We start from the raw sequence: 15,764 nt of genomic DNA on the forward strand, positions 1-15,764 counted from the left end.
GAAATTACTTTCTAGTCCAAATTTCTTGATATTAGATCGATCCAATATACAAAATGGCCTAACAATATGTTCATGGGTCATATATCTTCATTCATGCTCTCCTTGCTAACTTTTGGTTTCGAGACAAAGTTCATGATATTTAATTAATACTAGTATCATAGCCAACCATGTTTTGACGATCAGCCAATATAAAAAATCTTAGATCATTCAGATAAAATGGAACTTACCTAGACGTCTATGGCAATAGGTCACTCATCTTGTTATTTTCATTGCCAACTGCTTTTGAGATAAAACTCGTGATTACTTAATTAATAAGCAGTTTTATAGAATGATCTCTTGATGTATAATAGTCATCATGATTTATAATTTGTTACTATGTTGCATTCAAGAATCGCTCGTTGATTTGTGTTGAACACACTAGTGTTGGATTTTGAGAGGCATGAATATTTATGGAAAAAAGGTAATGATCATATAAGCTCTACTAATATGGATTGTTTTCCAACAAACATGTGAGAAATGAGAGAGCCATGGGACTTTTTCACACCCAAGTTCTAATTTTTTTTCCCTCTCTATCTCCCCTTCTCTTGCTCTTGATTCCACTCTCTCTCCGGCTACTAAGCATTCCCAAGGAATCCCATGGAAACCTCTCAAGCTTCACTTTGCTCGACAAAATTCCCCTTTTTACATTATGGAACACGAGCATACGCTTTTCCTCGGAGTTTCATCTATCTTCTTTTCTGTTCACAAACACAAATCAGAAATCTCTTTAGACAAAGTCCAACCGAAGTAAAAGAGTCTATTTGAGGCAAATAAATCGAAGCTGTGAAGAAGAAAAGCTAACCTGTTTTAGTTTTGGCCAGAGAGGGCTGAACAACAACGTGCATCGTGATCACTCCTCTCGGAAGCTCTCCAAACGGGGCTTTACATTGCGCAACGGTTTTGTTGTTTTCCAAAATCTTGCCCGCATTAATCAGTTTTATGTCATTCGCACCTTTCGGTATGATCTTTTTATCTAAAATATTTGGATAAAAAAAAAAAAAAAAAAACAAGGACTTAACGAAACAGAAACGAGACGCGGAACTATTGCTCATATAACGTAAAAATCATGTAATTCATTACTTTGTTTTTTGTTCTACAAGGTCCACCAAATGGAAATATACTACCTGTGTGTTCGAGTAACGGACATTTCAAGCCAAAGCATATACACAGAATGTGCCTAATACTTCTACACTGAAAGTACAGCTTAGAGAAATATAATAATTACATTTAAAACCTATCCTAGTTAGAACTTAGCATAGCAAGAATCGAGAACCGCTGTTTACGTATTTTCGGATTATAGATGTTTATTTTCACAAGAAAAAGTACGACAAACAAAACCAAAATCCTACTACTGTGTCAAGATCACACCCCAAGATGGAATAAGGTTCAAAAAAAGAATTGGATGTCGGTGAACTTTATGAAGAGCAGAGATTTAGAACAAACTAAAATTCGACGCTCATCAGCTTCACAAGGAATTCCTCTAGATAGAAATCCTCTGTCAACAAGATTACTACAAGTGAAAGTATCAGGAAATCTAAGGAGCAAAATGCAAGACAATCAAAAGCAATTCACCAAAAAAATGATAAATTGGAAGACAGTCAAAAGCAGAACTGTTTTGTCACACATTTCATCGCTCGCCAGAATGCAAAGCATCGATGAACAAAGCAGCGAGAGAAAGAAGTGATTGAAACACCTTTAGGCCATTCGGTGAGGATTCTGTCTTTGAGCATTGAAACGGTAGAAGCCGGAGAGTATCGGAACGGACCGATATCCGATCCGTCGTAGAGTCGGAATTTGAGCTCAACCACCTCATCTTCCGGCATTTTTTTTTTCTCAGTTCGATTCTGTGACAATCGACAAAAACAAACCACTCAATTTCCACTTCGTTCATACAGAATTTCACACACACATACACACACACACACAATCAAATGGTTTCTTAATTCACTTGCGAGCTCTGCTTATCCTTTGAATTGAATTGCTGAAAGACTGGCAAAAGATAACTGAATCGTGAAATTCATGAATTGAATAACTAAATAAATACCTGAATGAAAGAAGATACGGATAGAGATTATCGCTCTCTCTCTCTCTCTCTCTCTCTCTCTCACTGTACGGATTCAATAATCGACTATTCCAAGTGAGAAACTGAAACTCGGAGAAAACCCTAGACCCGATCGACGTTTTTGCTCCTGTTTTTTTGTTTTTTTATTTCTTTACTTTTTTAAATTAGTCAAATGGACTCACTATATACACACACATACACATGTTTATAATTAAAATGGAATATAAAAGTGAGATTTTAATTTGGAATCTTGTCAGTGTAAACGGTAGTAAGAATTAAAGAAAACAACTTTGGGGGCTTTGTTTTGTGTCAGTAAAAAAAAAATAAGGGTCCTTCCTTAGACCAAAGACCGAAATTCGAGTTACTCTGTGGCTAAGTTGGATTTTTGTTGTCCAAACAAGCCAATAGGATTTCACGTCCGGGCATCAGGAATTAATATGCTGACGTGGCGGAACATCGGCGGTGGGTTGTAGATTGATGTATGAGAAAAACAAACAGACTCTGACGGAATCTGAATCTTTTTGAGTTTTGACCATCATTTATTGTGCTTTTATTTTATTTATTTATTTACAAATACCACACACAAATTTGAAGGCGTCGGTGAGACACGGAACAAACGACACGTAATGGTATCGCCGTCCATATGTATACGTGTTTCGGATCACTTTGACTTTGACCAATAATGTAAGGTAAAAAACATGCAATTTATTTTTTTATTATATTTTTAATCAAGTGCAATGTATATTTGATGAGTTAGCATTGTCTAGACTCGAGAGTACTGAAATTTTAAAACGGTACTCAAATCGACAATATTCTACCTTAAATTTGCCTCACATTAATGTTCATAAAGGATAATATTGAATGACCCAATCAATGTAGGTTTTGACTTTACTCTCGTTACCAAGCGGTATTTTATTAGTATCGATTTAATTAATATCTTATGGGCCTCTTCGCAAATGGTCCTCTCAGTTTATTTAGTTTTAGGTGTCGTTTTTGTTAACTTTGTTTCTGTATTGTCGTTGTTTAAATATCATATGAGCCTAAATGGTCTCCAATTGGTTTTGTCAACAATCCCACCTCATGTTTTCTTCTTGACCTCCTCCTTTGTGTAGGTCATTACAGAACTAGAAATTGAGTTCACACAATATTTATTTATAATAAAATTAAAGATAAAAACTATACAGTAAAATCATTCAACTAAAGAAAACATTACAAATCTTTTTTTTTTTTTTTTGTTATGTGTACGTGTTATGCCGTTATTTTCACATGGTATAAATAACGCCTCAAGAGCAAAAGATAATACATCAAGTCCATACACAAGGCACAAGCCCACAAGAAAACTCACGCACCAAGCTCCGAGTCAACACTCATGAAATGTCTTTCAAAAGACTCTCAAAGAATGTTTTCAAGCTAGACTTCTTGACAAATCTTCAAGACAAAACCACAAAAATAACCACCCGGTCGGCCAAATAAAAGACCACCCGGTCGTCTTCACTCGGCCAAGACCACCCGGTCATCTTCACTCGGCCAAGACCACCCGGTCGTCTTCACTCGGCCAAAATCACCCGGTCGTCTTCACTCGGCCAAGACCACCCGGTCATCTTCACCCGGCCAAGACCACCCGGTCATCTTCACCCGGCCAAGATCTTTACCCGGCCAAGACCACCCGGTCGTCTTCACTCGGCCAAAATCACCCGGTCGTCTTCACTCGGCCAAGACCACCCGGTTGTCTTCAATCGGCCAAGACCACCCGGCCGTCTTCACTCGGCCAAGACCACCCGGCCATCTCCACCACCTAATCAAGTACTTTTCACCAAACTCCTTGGTCCCTATAAATACCTCATTCATTCACAACACAATGTAAGTTTCTCTCAACTTGTCAAAACTCTACAAAAATCACACCACCACTTTCTCTCTCTAGAAAACATAGAGACAAGTACAAATCGTTTACCAAAAACGCAATACAACACGACTAATGTTGAGCGTCGGAGAGCGCGCCGAGGGAAAATCCTCCGCGTCCCTCTAGATTCACATTTTCTTATGGTTAGGTGAAGGTGCAAGGATTTGAAGACCCGGCGAAGAACACGAAGAACGTGGAAGATCCAAAGACCCGGGACTCGAAGATCCGAAGACCCGGACACTTGAAGATCCGAAGAACACGATGAACACGAAGAACACAAACACGTGAAAAACACGGAGAACGTGGAAGATTTAAAGGGTTGAAGACTCAAAGAAACAAAGACTCGAGAACTCAATAAAGAACGTGAAGAACACGGTGAACGCGGAAGATCCAACGACCCGGAAACTCAAGGACCCGGAGACCCAAAGATCCGAAGAACAAGAACACGACGAGAAGATAAGAACTTCATCAAATCCAACCTACGTGCGGTCATAGGGTCCGGCCCTAGATCGAACCACGGACGGTTCTTAATGCTAATCCAAAAACGTGATTAACATTTTGGCGCTAGAAGGAGGGGTTCCCGAGAACAACCACGGGCTCTCCACCAGCAAACTAACTTCCTCCACAGAATATCTTTTAATCCGACGAAGATTGACCTCAAATCTTTCCCACATAAGCTTCCCACCACGACATCCACCCTTACCTCAAAGGCAATCGCCTTGGTGACCAGAGACTTTTCTCTAAACAAACTTTATGGCCCCGGAATGGATGCGACTGAGACGATCCGAGCGGGCACAAAGACAAAATACTCCATGTCGAAAGCGACCAAGACGCCCCGACGAAATACAAAACAAGACCCAAAAACGGATACGAGTGAGATGATCCGAGCGGGCACAAAGAAAATGACCCAATGTCGACGGCGACCGAGACGCCTCGACAAAACAAGACCCCGAAACAGATACAAACGAGACGATTCGATTGAGTACAAAGAAAAAATGACTCTAATTCGGTGACGACTGAGACGTCCCGGTGAGATATGAAATCAAGACCCCGGATTGGATACGACCAAGACGATCCGACCGGGCACAAACAAAGAGACCTTTGACAAAGTCATCGGCTTTACTCCTTAATCAAGCCTTCCGAGGCACGATCTTCCGAGATCTAAGTCTTCCGAGACTCAAGCCTTCCGAGGCACGATCTTCCGAGATCTAAGTCTTCCGAGACTCAAGCCTTCCGAGGCACGATCTTCCGAGATCTAAGTCTTCTGAGACTCAAGCCTTCCGAGGCACGATCTTCCGAGATCTAACTCTTCCGAGACTCAAGCCTTCCGAGGCACGATCTTCCGAGATCTAAGTCTCCCGAGACTCACGCCTTCCGAGGCACGATCTTCCGAGATCTAAGTCTTCCGAGACTCAAGCCTTCCGAGGCACGATCTTCCGAGATCTAAGTCTTCCGAGACTCAAGCCTTCCGAGGCACGATCTTCCGAGATCTAAGTCTTCCGAGACTCAAGCCTTCCGAGGCACGATCTTCCGAGATCTAAGTCTTCCGAGACTCAAGCCTTCCGAGGCACGATCTTCCGAGATCTAAGTCTTCCGAGACTCAAGCCTTCCGAGGCACGATCTTCCGAGATCTAAGTCTTCCGAGACTCACGCCTTCCGAGGCACGATCTTCCGAGATCTAAGTCTTCCGAGACTCAAGCCTTCCGAGGCACGATCTTCCGAGATCTAAGTCTTCCGAGACTCAAGCCTTCCGAGGCACGATCTTCCGAGATTGAAGTCTTCCGAGACGCACGCCTTCCGAGGCATGATCTTCCGAGATCGAAGTCTTCCGAGATGCACACCTTCCGAGGCACGATCTTCCGAGATCGAAGTAATCCGAGATCGAAGTCTTCCAAGACACAATCTTCCGAGATCGAAGTCTTCCGAGACACAATCTTCCGAGATCGAAGTCTTCCGAGACACAACCTTCCGGTATCAAAATCTTTTGAGACTTACGTCAACGAGACGCATACCCCACGAGGTCACATTTTACAAATCCATGCCCCACAAAGCGCGTCTTTACGAGGTAAATCTCTTAGCCACAAGAGCAAACAGAAAGACATCAACAACAAAACTCTCGGGGAATTCAAATTAAATTTCTCGCTCGACAAGTCGCTCAAGAAACTGGGGGGTTAATGTTATGCCGTTATTTTCACATGGTATAAATAACGCCTCAAGAGCAAAAGATAATACATCAAGTCCATACACAAGGCACAAGCCCACAAGAAAACTCACGCACCAAGCTCCGAGTCAACACTCATGAAATGTCTTTCAAAAGACTCTCAAAGAATGTTTTCAAGCTAGACTTCTTGACAAATCTTCAAGACAAAACCACAAAAATAACCACCCGGTCGGCCAAATAAAAGACCACCCGGTCGTCTTCACTCGGCCAAGACCACCCGGTCATCTTCACCCGGCCAAGACCACCCGGTCATCTTCACTCGGCCAAGACCACCCGGTCGTCTTCACTCGGCCAAAATCACCCGGTCGTCTTCACTCGGCCAAGACCACCCGGTCATCTTCACCCGGCCAAGACCACCCGGTCATCTTCACCCGACCAAGATCTTTACCCGGCCAAGACCACCCGGTCGTCTTCACTCGGCCAAAATCACCCGGTCGTCTTCACTCGGCCAAGACCACCCGGTTGTCTTCAATCGGCCAAGACCACCCGGCCGTCTTCACTCGGCCAAGACCACCCGGCCATCTCCACCACCTAATCAAGTACTTTTCACCAAACTCCTTGGTCCCTATAAATACCTCATTCATTCACAACACAATGTAAGTTTCTCTCAACTTGTCAAAACTCTACAAAAATCACACCACCACTTTCTCTCTCTAGAAAACATAGAGACAAGTACAAATCGTTTACCAAAAACGCAATACAACACGACTAATGTTGAGCGTCGGAGAGCGCGCCGAGGGAAAACCCTCCGCGTCCCTCTAGATTCACGTTTCATTTGTGGTTAGGTGAAGGTGTAAGGATTCAAAGACCCGGCGAAGAACACGGAAAACATAGACGATCCAAAGACCCGGAGACTCGAAGATTCGAAGACCCGGACACTCGAAGACCCGAAGATCCGAATAGCATGAATACGACAAGAAGAGAAGAACTTCACCAAACCCAACCTACGTGCGGTCATAGGGTCCGGCCCTAGATCGAACCACGGACGGTTCTTAGTGTAAACCCAAAAACGCGGTTAACAGTACGTATTATAGAAAATTGTATTGAATATTTTTCTTAAAAAACACTCATTGGGGACCTGTGCACTCACTAATCCCCACGTCGCACCGCCCCTAACCACGTCATTAGTATGACCAGGCAAATATTTGTTTATTTTATAATTTCGTGATAGGAACGGCCGGTATTTCCCAAGCAATGAAGGGAGTCCTTGGATAAGACTTAAGAGGCTTGTGCGAACAACTAGAAGAGCTCAATGGAAAGAAGAAAGAAAATGATACCAGCAAGGTTCGCGACAAGAAGTTCTCTAGCGATGGAACCATTAGGACAAGAACGGCAACGATTGATCTTGAGAAATATGTAATAATAGGATAAGGGAGCATCTATGTCTAGAAATCTATGAAGAATTTCCCGCTAAGAAAAAGGGTTTCTCATTATAATTACCAAGATTTATTTGTCCAATATTAGCAATAGAGAAATGAAGAAAAACGTTCCAATTTGTTTCTCGAATTTCATATTTCCTCTACTCGGATAGGGTACAACTACATGGAGTCGAGTACTAATTATGTAACTATCTCTTTAAGTGTGGAAGTATATAACGCGTATTATATATTATTCTATGAAAGTGATAACTAGCGAAAGATGAATCTAGCTAGTTCTATACGTTTATTACGGTAGACATAGCAAACCCAAGAAGAGTATTTACACAGAGATATAAATGGTTTACTTACTTGCTTTGGTTTTTATTTTCGTGCATGACAAGTCACGTAGGACTAGGAGAAACATTAGTTCCAATCTTGTAGATAAGTCTGAAGATAAGCATATTTTGATACCGTAGTCTTTCAAGATTTGCTCTGATCTGAAGAGGACATAAGGGTTAGCTACCTCGAAAAGATCACTCGTGAGTTGATGAGCAACACAACTTGTTTACTAAGAGATATACTACAAAAGAAGAACTGAATCTTTTTACATGGAATCTCAAAATATGGTTTTGGCTAAGAAAAATAGACATTCTTGTAAGGATAAGAGAGAAAAATTATTTTTCCTCGTAGTGGGAAGAGTTTGTCGAATTTCCACTACAAAAAGTGTATAACCAACCTACGTGTTATTTACTTTGTGTTACTATCAATTTATAACAAAGTTTATTGAGGAGAATTAACATATGCAACAGAAGTCTAAAAGAAGTATATAGAAGTAAAATAAGAAGGAAAAAAAAGATGGCAGGAAATGTTTTATTCTGCCATAATTCATCTATATTTGGGGTTTTGCTATGGTTTATATTTTAAACTTTTAATATTTCGTTTATAACTTTTTTTTGGGGGGGTAAATGTCGTTTATATCTTTTATACATACAAATATCATACAAAAAAAAGGATATTTGGACACATTTGTCCCCTTTTTTTAGCCTTAAACTTCTATATCCTATATCAAATTCGTAACTAATATAATATTATTTTTTATTGTTAAATTAATGCCATTTTTTCATTTTAAGAGAGAAACATGCAAGATGCAATTAATACCATTTATTCTTTTTTAAAATGACATACAAGAAAATGCTACACACTTATATTGGCATTCTTCTGTACACGTAACGCTTTTCTTTGAAATTGGAAAGTTGATATGCAGGTCGCTTTTCTTGGGGTAAGGTTGACATGCATGTCGTCGAGTTCAAATTATTTTTTTTTAATAAAATAGTAAATAAATATTTATTATATTAAGGGTATTTTGGGGAGGCCAAATTATTTTTTTGTAAAAAATAAACGAAAAAGGGTGATATTTGTAATATAACATTTTTTAGGAGATGTATATGTCATTTCTATTAAACTAAAGGGATATGTCTGATATTTCTAGAAATAGATGGAATAAATCTCGCATTTCGATTAAACACGAGAGATACTCATGATATTTTCCCTTCATTAAAGAGATTTGTTAATACATAGCCTTTATACATGGGAAAGTTTAAAATAATAACCAAACTATAATTTATTTAGGTAAATAGCCCAAGCTTATCAAAAGTCCAAAAATACCCTTTGCCCACGTCTTGTTGCGTACATCTCATTTCGTCAGTGCCAATTTACTGCCAAGACCAAGAATCCTGAGCTTCACAAGCGAGATTCAAATCCAATCAAGCCAGTTAGGGTTTCGTCGAATGGATCTCCGTTCGGGTCGTTCTCCGAGGACATCGAATCGGCGGAGGCCGAGCCACTTCATGACGTTCCATCGCCTCTCATGCCGAGCCACTTCAAGGTGTTCCTCCACGGCGTGATACGCTCGGCGAGATCGTTCGTGAAGGTCGTTAAACGGAGTCGGCGAATTGGGATTTGGACACGGCGGCGAGATTTATCGAGTCAGGCGCGAGTTTCCGGCGAAATAACGAGTGAATTTTCTCGTTCGGACCAAATCAAAGCTCAATCTACAATCCAACGAACTCTCTCCTCTCGATCGTCCATGCCGCGCCGTCAATGCACTCAACGCAACCGCGGTCAACAACGACGATGATCAGGAGCTCCCTGATAGACCCCCGACGGCGGAGCTCTAGCGGAGCTCCGAGCCTCCGGCGATCAAAGATCCGACGGCGAGTCGACGGGATCGCCCACGCACCGCCGCTTCGGAGAAGGGGAAATGGCTTCTCCAGGCGTTTGCCGTCGTTCCCGGTGCCGGAGTCGAGCTCCGCGACGGCGATTGCGTCAAGATCCACTACTACAAATTAGCATATTAGGTGCGGAAGGGTATTAGGTGCGACATGTCGCACCTAAATGTCGCACCTAAGAACATATTAGGTGCGACATGTCGCACCAGATAGTCTTCCAAGCGCCTAAAATTTTCGCTGATGATTATGGCTATCCGGTGCGACTTTGTCGCACCTGATATGAAATTGTCGCATCGGATACTATTGGGTGCGACATATGTCGCACCTAATACCATTAGGTGCGACTCGTGTCGCACCTAATGGGTTAAAAAATTTAAAACGGTCAGAAATTCCCCCCAAAAATTTTTGGTTCTTGAATTTCACATTAGGTGCGACATGTCGCACCTAATAGTCATATTGGGTGCGACATGTCGCACCTAATGTCGCACCCAATGGATTTCAAATTTAAACTTCCCCGCCGAATCCCTCCGAAATTTTTCGGATCTGGAATTTCATATTGGGTGCGACCAATATGATTATTAGGTGCGACAATGTCGCACCTAATAGTTTTAGGGGTTTTAAACCCGAGCCACTTCTTCTATTTCACTCATTCGCTCTATCTTTCTCAGCCAGCCCCGCCCGCGCTTTCTCTCTCTCTCAGCCAGTCCCCCTCCCCCGCCCCGCCGCATGGACCAGCCCGCCGCCCTCTCCGGTACGTATCCCATCTCTCTCTCTCTCTCTCTCTCTCTCTCTCTCTCTCTCCGTCTCACCGTCTCTCAATCTTACTCTCTCTCTCAGCCAGCCCCCCGCCCCGCGCCCCACCGGCCATGACCAGTCTCCCCCGCCCCACGCCCCGCCGGCCGTGACTAGCCTCCCCCACCCCGCCGCCTGGACCAGCCCGCCGCCCGCTCCGGTACGTCTCTCTATCTCTCTCTCTCTCTTTCTCTCTCTATCTCTCTCTCTCTCTACGTCTCAGTGTCTCTTAATCTAACTCTCTCTCTCTCAGCCAGTCCACCGCCCCGCGCCCCGTCGGCTGTGACCAATCTCACCCGCCCCGCCGCCGCCTACATCTCTCTCTCTCTCTCTTTCTATTTTTTTTAATTAAAATAACCTATTAGGTGCGACAAGGTCGCACCTGATATGAAATGATCCGCTTCGACTTTAGGTGCGACAAAGTCGCACCTAAAAGTGTCGCACCTAAAGGTATACATATTAGGTGCGACATGTCGCACCTAATACCTTTAGCGACGGCATATTCGGTGCGACTTTGTCGCACCTAAAGTCGCACCTAATAAACTATTAGGTGCGACTTTTGAGGTATTCGGTGCGACAATCGTCGCACCGGATGACTATATTTGTCCTAGTGATCGGCGAGGCGACCTCGATCTTGGCCAAATCTGAGACAGGTATGTTGTTTTTCAAATGGTAAATATTATTTACTATCGAACGGCGATTTGTAAATATTATTTACTATCAAGGTTATGATTTGGACAAATTGGAACGAGCCGACGAGTATGTGTAACATTACTGCAGTTATTTTTCATTTTGCACGTTTTACTATGAAAGATGAAGAGAAGAGATCACACTATAAACGACATTGACTTTCTCGCTTCAAGATGTTGGTTTTTTCAAATGGTAAATATTATTTACTATCGAACGGAGATTTGTAAATATTATTTACTATCGAACGGCGATTTGTAAATAATATTTACTTATCATTTTTATGAATAATCTAACCCAAAATCGTTCGGAGATGACGTCTAGGGTTCAGTTAATAATATTTATTTACAATTTAATGGTTAATCTAACACAAAATTGAGCGGGGATGAGGTCTAGGGTTTCAGTTTGGGTGTTTTATGAGATCGCAAAGAATTGTTAATAATATTAACTAACCAATTTACTTCGTCGGCGAAGGAAGTGGAGAGATTGAAGGATTTGAAATTAACAGAGATTGAAGGTTGAGATACTCACCATTTTTTCTTCGTCGGCTTCGGAAGTGGAGAGATCGTCGGTTTCGTGTTCGCGAATGAGGGTAAAAGAAATTCGTTTGGCGGAGAGGTTTGTTTCGAATGAGGGAATTGTGTTTTGCGCTCTATTATTTGAACTAAGGGTAATATAGGAATATTAAATTGTTTGGTAGTGGATTTGGCTACTTACTTAAATTTTGTGATAGTTGGGTTATAATTTTAATAGAGGTGGTCAATTTGGGCTAGATACCTAGCCGCTCCTTATATTATTTACCTACCAAGATTTGATTGAAAAGAAATGGTTTGAAAATAAATAAAGTATAGATGGGAAATAATGACCGACCAACCATGTGCTATTCCAATTCCAGAGCATATGACTAAGCTGACGTGTCACCGGACTACTTCGTAACAAGATGACGTGTAGTGGGGCCGATCGATCGATACGTACACAAGCCCACCACGAAAAGAGATCCAGTCGAGTCCACATCAAAAAATGGGCCCACAATCAATCTCTCCTAAATTTCAATTTAAATTGCCTACTTTTTTGGCGCAAATCTATGTACGTCTCTCTCACTCTCTCCCTCACATTTTAAAAAAAAAAAATTCATGAACATTTTGCTATACAACTAGTTAGAGGGATCAATTTGAAACTTAGAGCACAATAGTGATGATGATATACATTTAAAGCTTCAAAAATAAATGTATTGTCACACTCAATACTCTCTTCTTCTTCTTCTCTTTTTTTTTTTTTTTTTGCAAGAGAGTCGCACTCTATACTTAACTGTTAGATGTTACGTTTCAATAGAATACTTTAGACAACTCATATGCTCGTTCAGTGACTTAGAACTTCGATACATCATGAAATTATAGGTGCAAAAAAAAAATCATTTTACATTGACCAATATAGTAGAAGTAGTACCGCGATGAACCATATCCTTCCACAACGACACAAAAAGACAAAATCATATATTGGTGTTAATAAATCGATCACGACTTTCACGAATAATTAAAAAGAAAAGAAGAAGGTCGGTCGGTGACGCCGGTGAGGTTAGAAAAGAAAGAGATAGAGAGTGACTAGATGTACACGTGGATGAGAGAGAGAGAGAGAGAGAGATTAGAGCCAGAGAGCACCGGCGTCCTTGAGGAGAGGGACTAGGGTTCCGTTGATGTGCGAGGCCATGACGGCGTGTGTGGGGCCCAGCAGTTTCCCTCCGACGAAGAGGAGCGGCGGCGAGGCGGGGAGAGCGGAGAGGAGAAGGTGGCCGGAGGGAATCCGGTCGAGCTCGTAGACGGTGGGACTGACTCCCATACCACTCAGAAGCCTCTTCACCGCCAAACACATGCAACAACCGCTCACGCTGAATATCACCACCGCGCTCTCCGCCGCCATTCTCTCCATCATCATCGTCACCGCCGACGACGACCACGAATTACATGGCTCCATTTTTATGGTCCGGTGAGTTTGTGAAAAAGTGTGTCTGCGTGAGTGTGTGTGTGTGTTTTTTTTTTTTAACTTTGAAGTGTTGATTTTTTATTCTCGCTCGCCTTTGCTATTTATACACCTTACGTCCACAACACTGCACTATTTTATTCTTACTATAATACTATGTATATATAAAAGGATATTTTAGTTTTTTAATATATATAGAATATGTGTATATATGTATATGTGTGAGTGTTTGTGGAAATAAAATAAATGCGTCGTCAGCGCATGCAAGCGTACGACACACATTCATTCAAAAAATCACTTGAAATCGTTGGCTCTGGATTCTGGTTTGTAATTATAGTAAAAAAATATATATAATAATAATGGGAATAATAATAATAATAATATAATATTAACAAAAGGACTGGTGGTAACTGGTAAGTGGAGACATGAAGCGCAGGCTTTTTTTCAGAAGGAAAGAGTTGTTAATATAAACGGCTGTGTTAGTCCTTCTTGTCGGTTCTTCCTCACCTCTACCTCATTTTTATTTCAATTCATATAAGAAAAAAGAAGAAAAAAAGTATATAATAGTTAAATGAGAGAACGTGGCTATCACAACCCTTTGCTCCTTCTTGACATGACCTAATTCATGCGTTATTTCCTTCTTTCTTCTTTGCTTGCCTTGTCATCTCAGTCTCACACTCTCACCCCATACATACCCGTTGATCCCCATAACCAATAGTTTGTTTATTTAGCAATGACACCTAATTAGATCTTTAATTAAGTGCATGTGCTACACAATAAAAAATAAAGCATAGTATACTGGAAAATATTAGGTCAAATGATTTAACCATATTTTTTTATGATATTTCCCGAAAATACATATCCTTGATTGTTTGTTGTATTGGGCTAGTAAACCTTTTTTTTTATAGTGCTTGCTCTAGTGAACTTTTTTTTTTCACTATATACAGAGCTTATGATGGAGAGCCATTAGGATATAATTGTAATCCCTTTGCTTTTAATAATTCCCTCACTAGCCCTTATATCATCATTTTGCTTACCGTGAGCATTACATTTATATGCATGGTCACTCACACTCATATTGGAGTAAATGAATTGTATTGCATGCTATACATTATAAAATTTAAAATAGTTTTACATCTTCTATTTTATTAGAAATGTTTACAATGTAATAATCATTGGTGATTTGGTGCACGCCAAACATTTTCTTGATCATACGATTCCTTATATATAGATCTTTCACATGTCACTTCATTGAGACAATATATTCAATTTCATGCACACAAATTAGGAATAGAGAAATGCGCTAATTTTTGTTGTATATATCAATAATAATATAATTAAAAAAAAAAAAAAAGATTCTCAAGCTCCGCATATATTAAAAAAAAAAACTATGAGACAAAGCAGTCAAAATAAACTGAGAAGTAGTTGCTTCTGAGTCATACTAAATTGTTAAGGGGGACTTTTTGTTTAGCGAGTGGATTACGTCTATATATATGTGACACATGTTACATGTATATCTGGATTTATCTATCTGTATGACACTTATAACACTATAACTACATGACCTTAAACAATGTATTTTTGTAATGTGTATTACGTTACATATATACGTTTATCACTAGTTTTTATCATTCTGTTGCTTCACAATATCAAATGATTATTCAGAATGTCCGTACAATAGTGCTCGTTTTTTAACATGGAAAAAAGCAAGCGTGGCATATGTTCGTGTTGGGTGAGATTGGATACTACAAGCAGAAGCGTAACTGAAATATATATATATATATATATATATATATATATATATATATATATATATATATATATCGGCGACGAAAAAGAAAATGATATTATTATTGGATAGTGCGTCGGGTCATCCCTTTAAATTAAATAATTCATATAGATTCTCATTAGAACGCTTTTACAAAAACACCCTTGATTATAAATTTTCATGAAGGGTATTTTCGGAATAATGTATATATGTAAGTCTAATACATATCCATTTGCGTCTGAAAGGTTTAAAATTTAAATGACTTTTATGTACTAAAAAACAAATGAAAAAATTGAGAAGCCAAAACATGCATGCAGATTTGTGTTGGACCCTTTACTTCAATATATGACCGACCCACGCGTTATAGAATAATATTGGTTTAGTCAAAGCCTTTTATCCAACGGCTCAAACTTCATCATCGGGATTGTAAGATTATTTCGAATCAGACGGCGGGGGTTGTTCAACAAAACAAACAGACTACTTGGGACCTTGGGAACATAAGTATGATCGTAATCCTCAGTCTTTACTCTTTAACAGTACTAGTCTCATTGTAGTATAAATATTATAACATTTTATATTCCTTTTGCAGAGTGTTTGGGTTCACTAAATTATGGTCAAGCAAGTAGAGGAAAATAAACTCCATTTAAAGGAGACCACTACTTTGATATATTTACACTGCCACGCCATAGAAAATATCAATATTTGACGAAAATATAATAAAAAAATCAGATT

The 15,764-nt window shown here is 40.3% G+C and overlaps 2 protein-coding genes across 2 annotated transcripts; both read right to left on the reverse strand.

Annotated features, from left to right (window-relative positions):
• Positions 1 to 464: 464 nt before the first annotated feature.
• Positions 465 to 2,288, reverse strand: MUB4 (membrane-anchored ubiquitin-fold protein 4 precursor). Its single transcript, XM_089605380.1, has 4 exons — positions 2,084 to 2,288; positions 1,733 to 1,883; positions 842 to 1,012; positions 465 to 737 (listed from the first exon to the last, which is right to left on the reverse strand). The coding sequence occupies exons 2-4, from the start codon at positions 1,860 to 1,862 to the stop codon at positions 682 to 684; spliced, it is 357 nt and encodes a 118-aa protein (XP_089461506.1). The 5' UTR covers positions 1,863 to 1,883; positions 2,084 to 2,288; the 3' UTR covers positions 465 to 681.
• A 10,256-nt stretch (positions 2,289 to 12,544) lies between these two features.
• Positions 12,545 to 13,436, reverse strand: LOC149406418 (glutaredoxin-C8-like). Its single transcript, XM_089626104.1, has one exon. It carries the CDS (start codon positions 13,256 to 13,258, stop codon positions 12,929 to 12,931), a length of 330 nt encoding a protein of 109 aa, XP_089482230.1. The 5' UTR covers positions 13,259 to 13,436; the 3' UTR covers positions 12,545 to 12,928.
• Between the last annotated feature and the right edge of the window lie 2,328 nt (positions 13,437 to 15,764).

The sequence above is a fragment of the Urtica dioica genome, chromosome 1, assembly GCF_054948205.1.
Source record: "Urtica dioica subsp. dioica isolate 48M chromosome 1, U.dioica_male_clone48M_v1_H2, whole genome shotgun sequence".
Classification (NCBI taxonomy): Eukaryota; Viridiplantae; Streptophyta; class Magnoliopsida; order Rosales; family Urticaceae; genus Urtica; species Urtica dioica.

Bases quoted from the DNA above. Each gene is read 5' to 3' on its own strand.
- MUB4 (XM_089605380.1), bottom strand. From the start codon at position 1,862: ATGCCGGAAGATGAGGTGGTTGAGCTCAAATTCCGACTCTACGACGGA. The intron at 1,013-1,732 runs GTGTTTCAATCA...CAAATATTTTAG, and splicing joins CCTCACCGAATGGCCTAAAG to ATAAAAAGATCATACCGAAA. The intron at 738-841 runs GTTAGCTTTTCT...GTTTGTGAACAG, and splicing joins TCTGGCCAAAACTAAAACAG to AAAAGAAGATAGATGAAACT.
- LOC149406418 (XM_089626104.1), bottom strand. From the start codon at position 13,258: ATGGAGCCATGTAATTCGTGGTCGTCGTCGGCGGTGACGATGATGATG.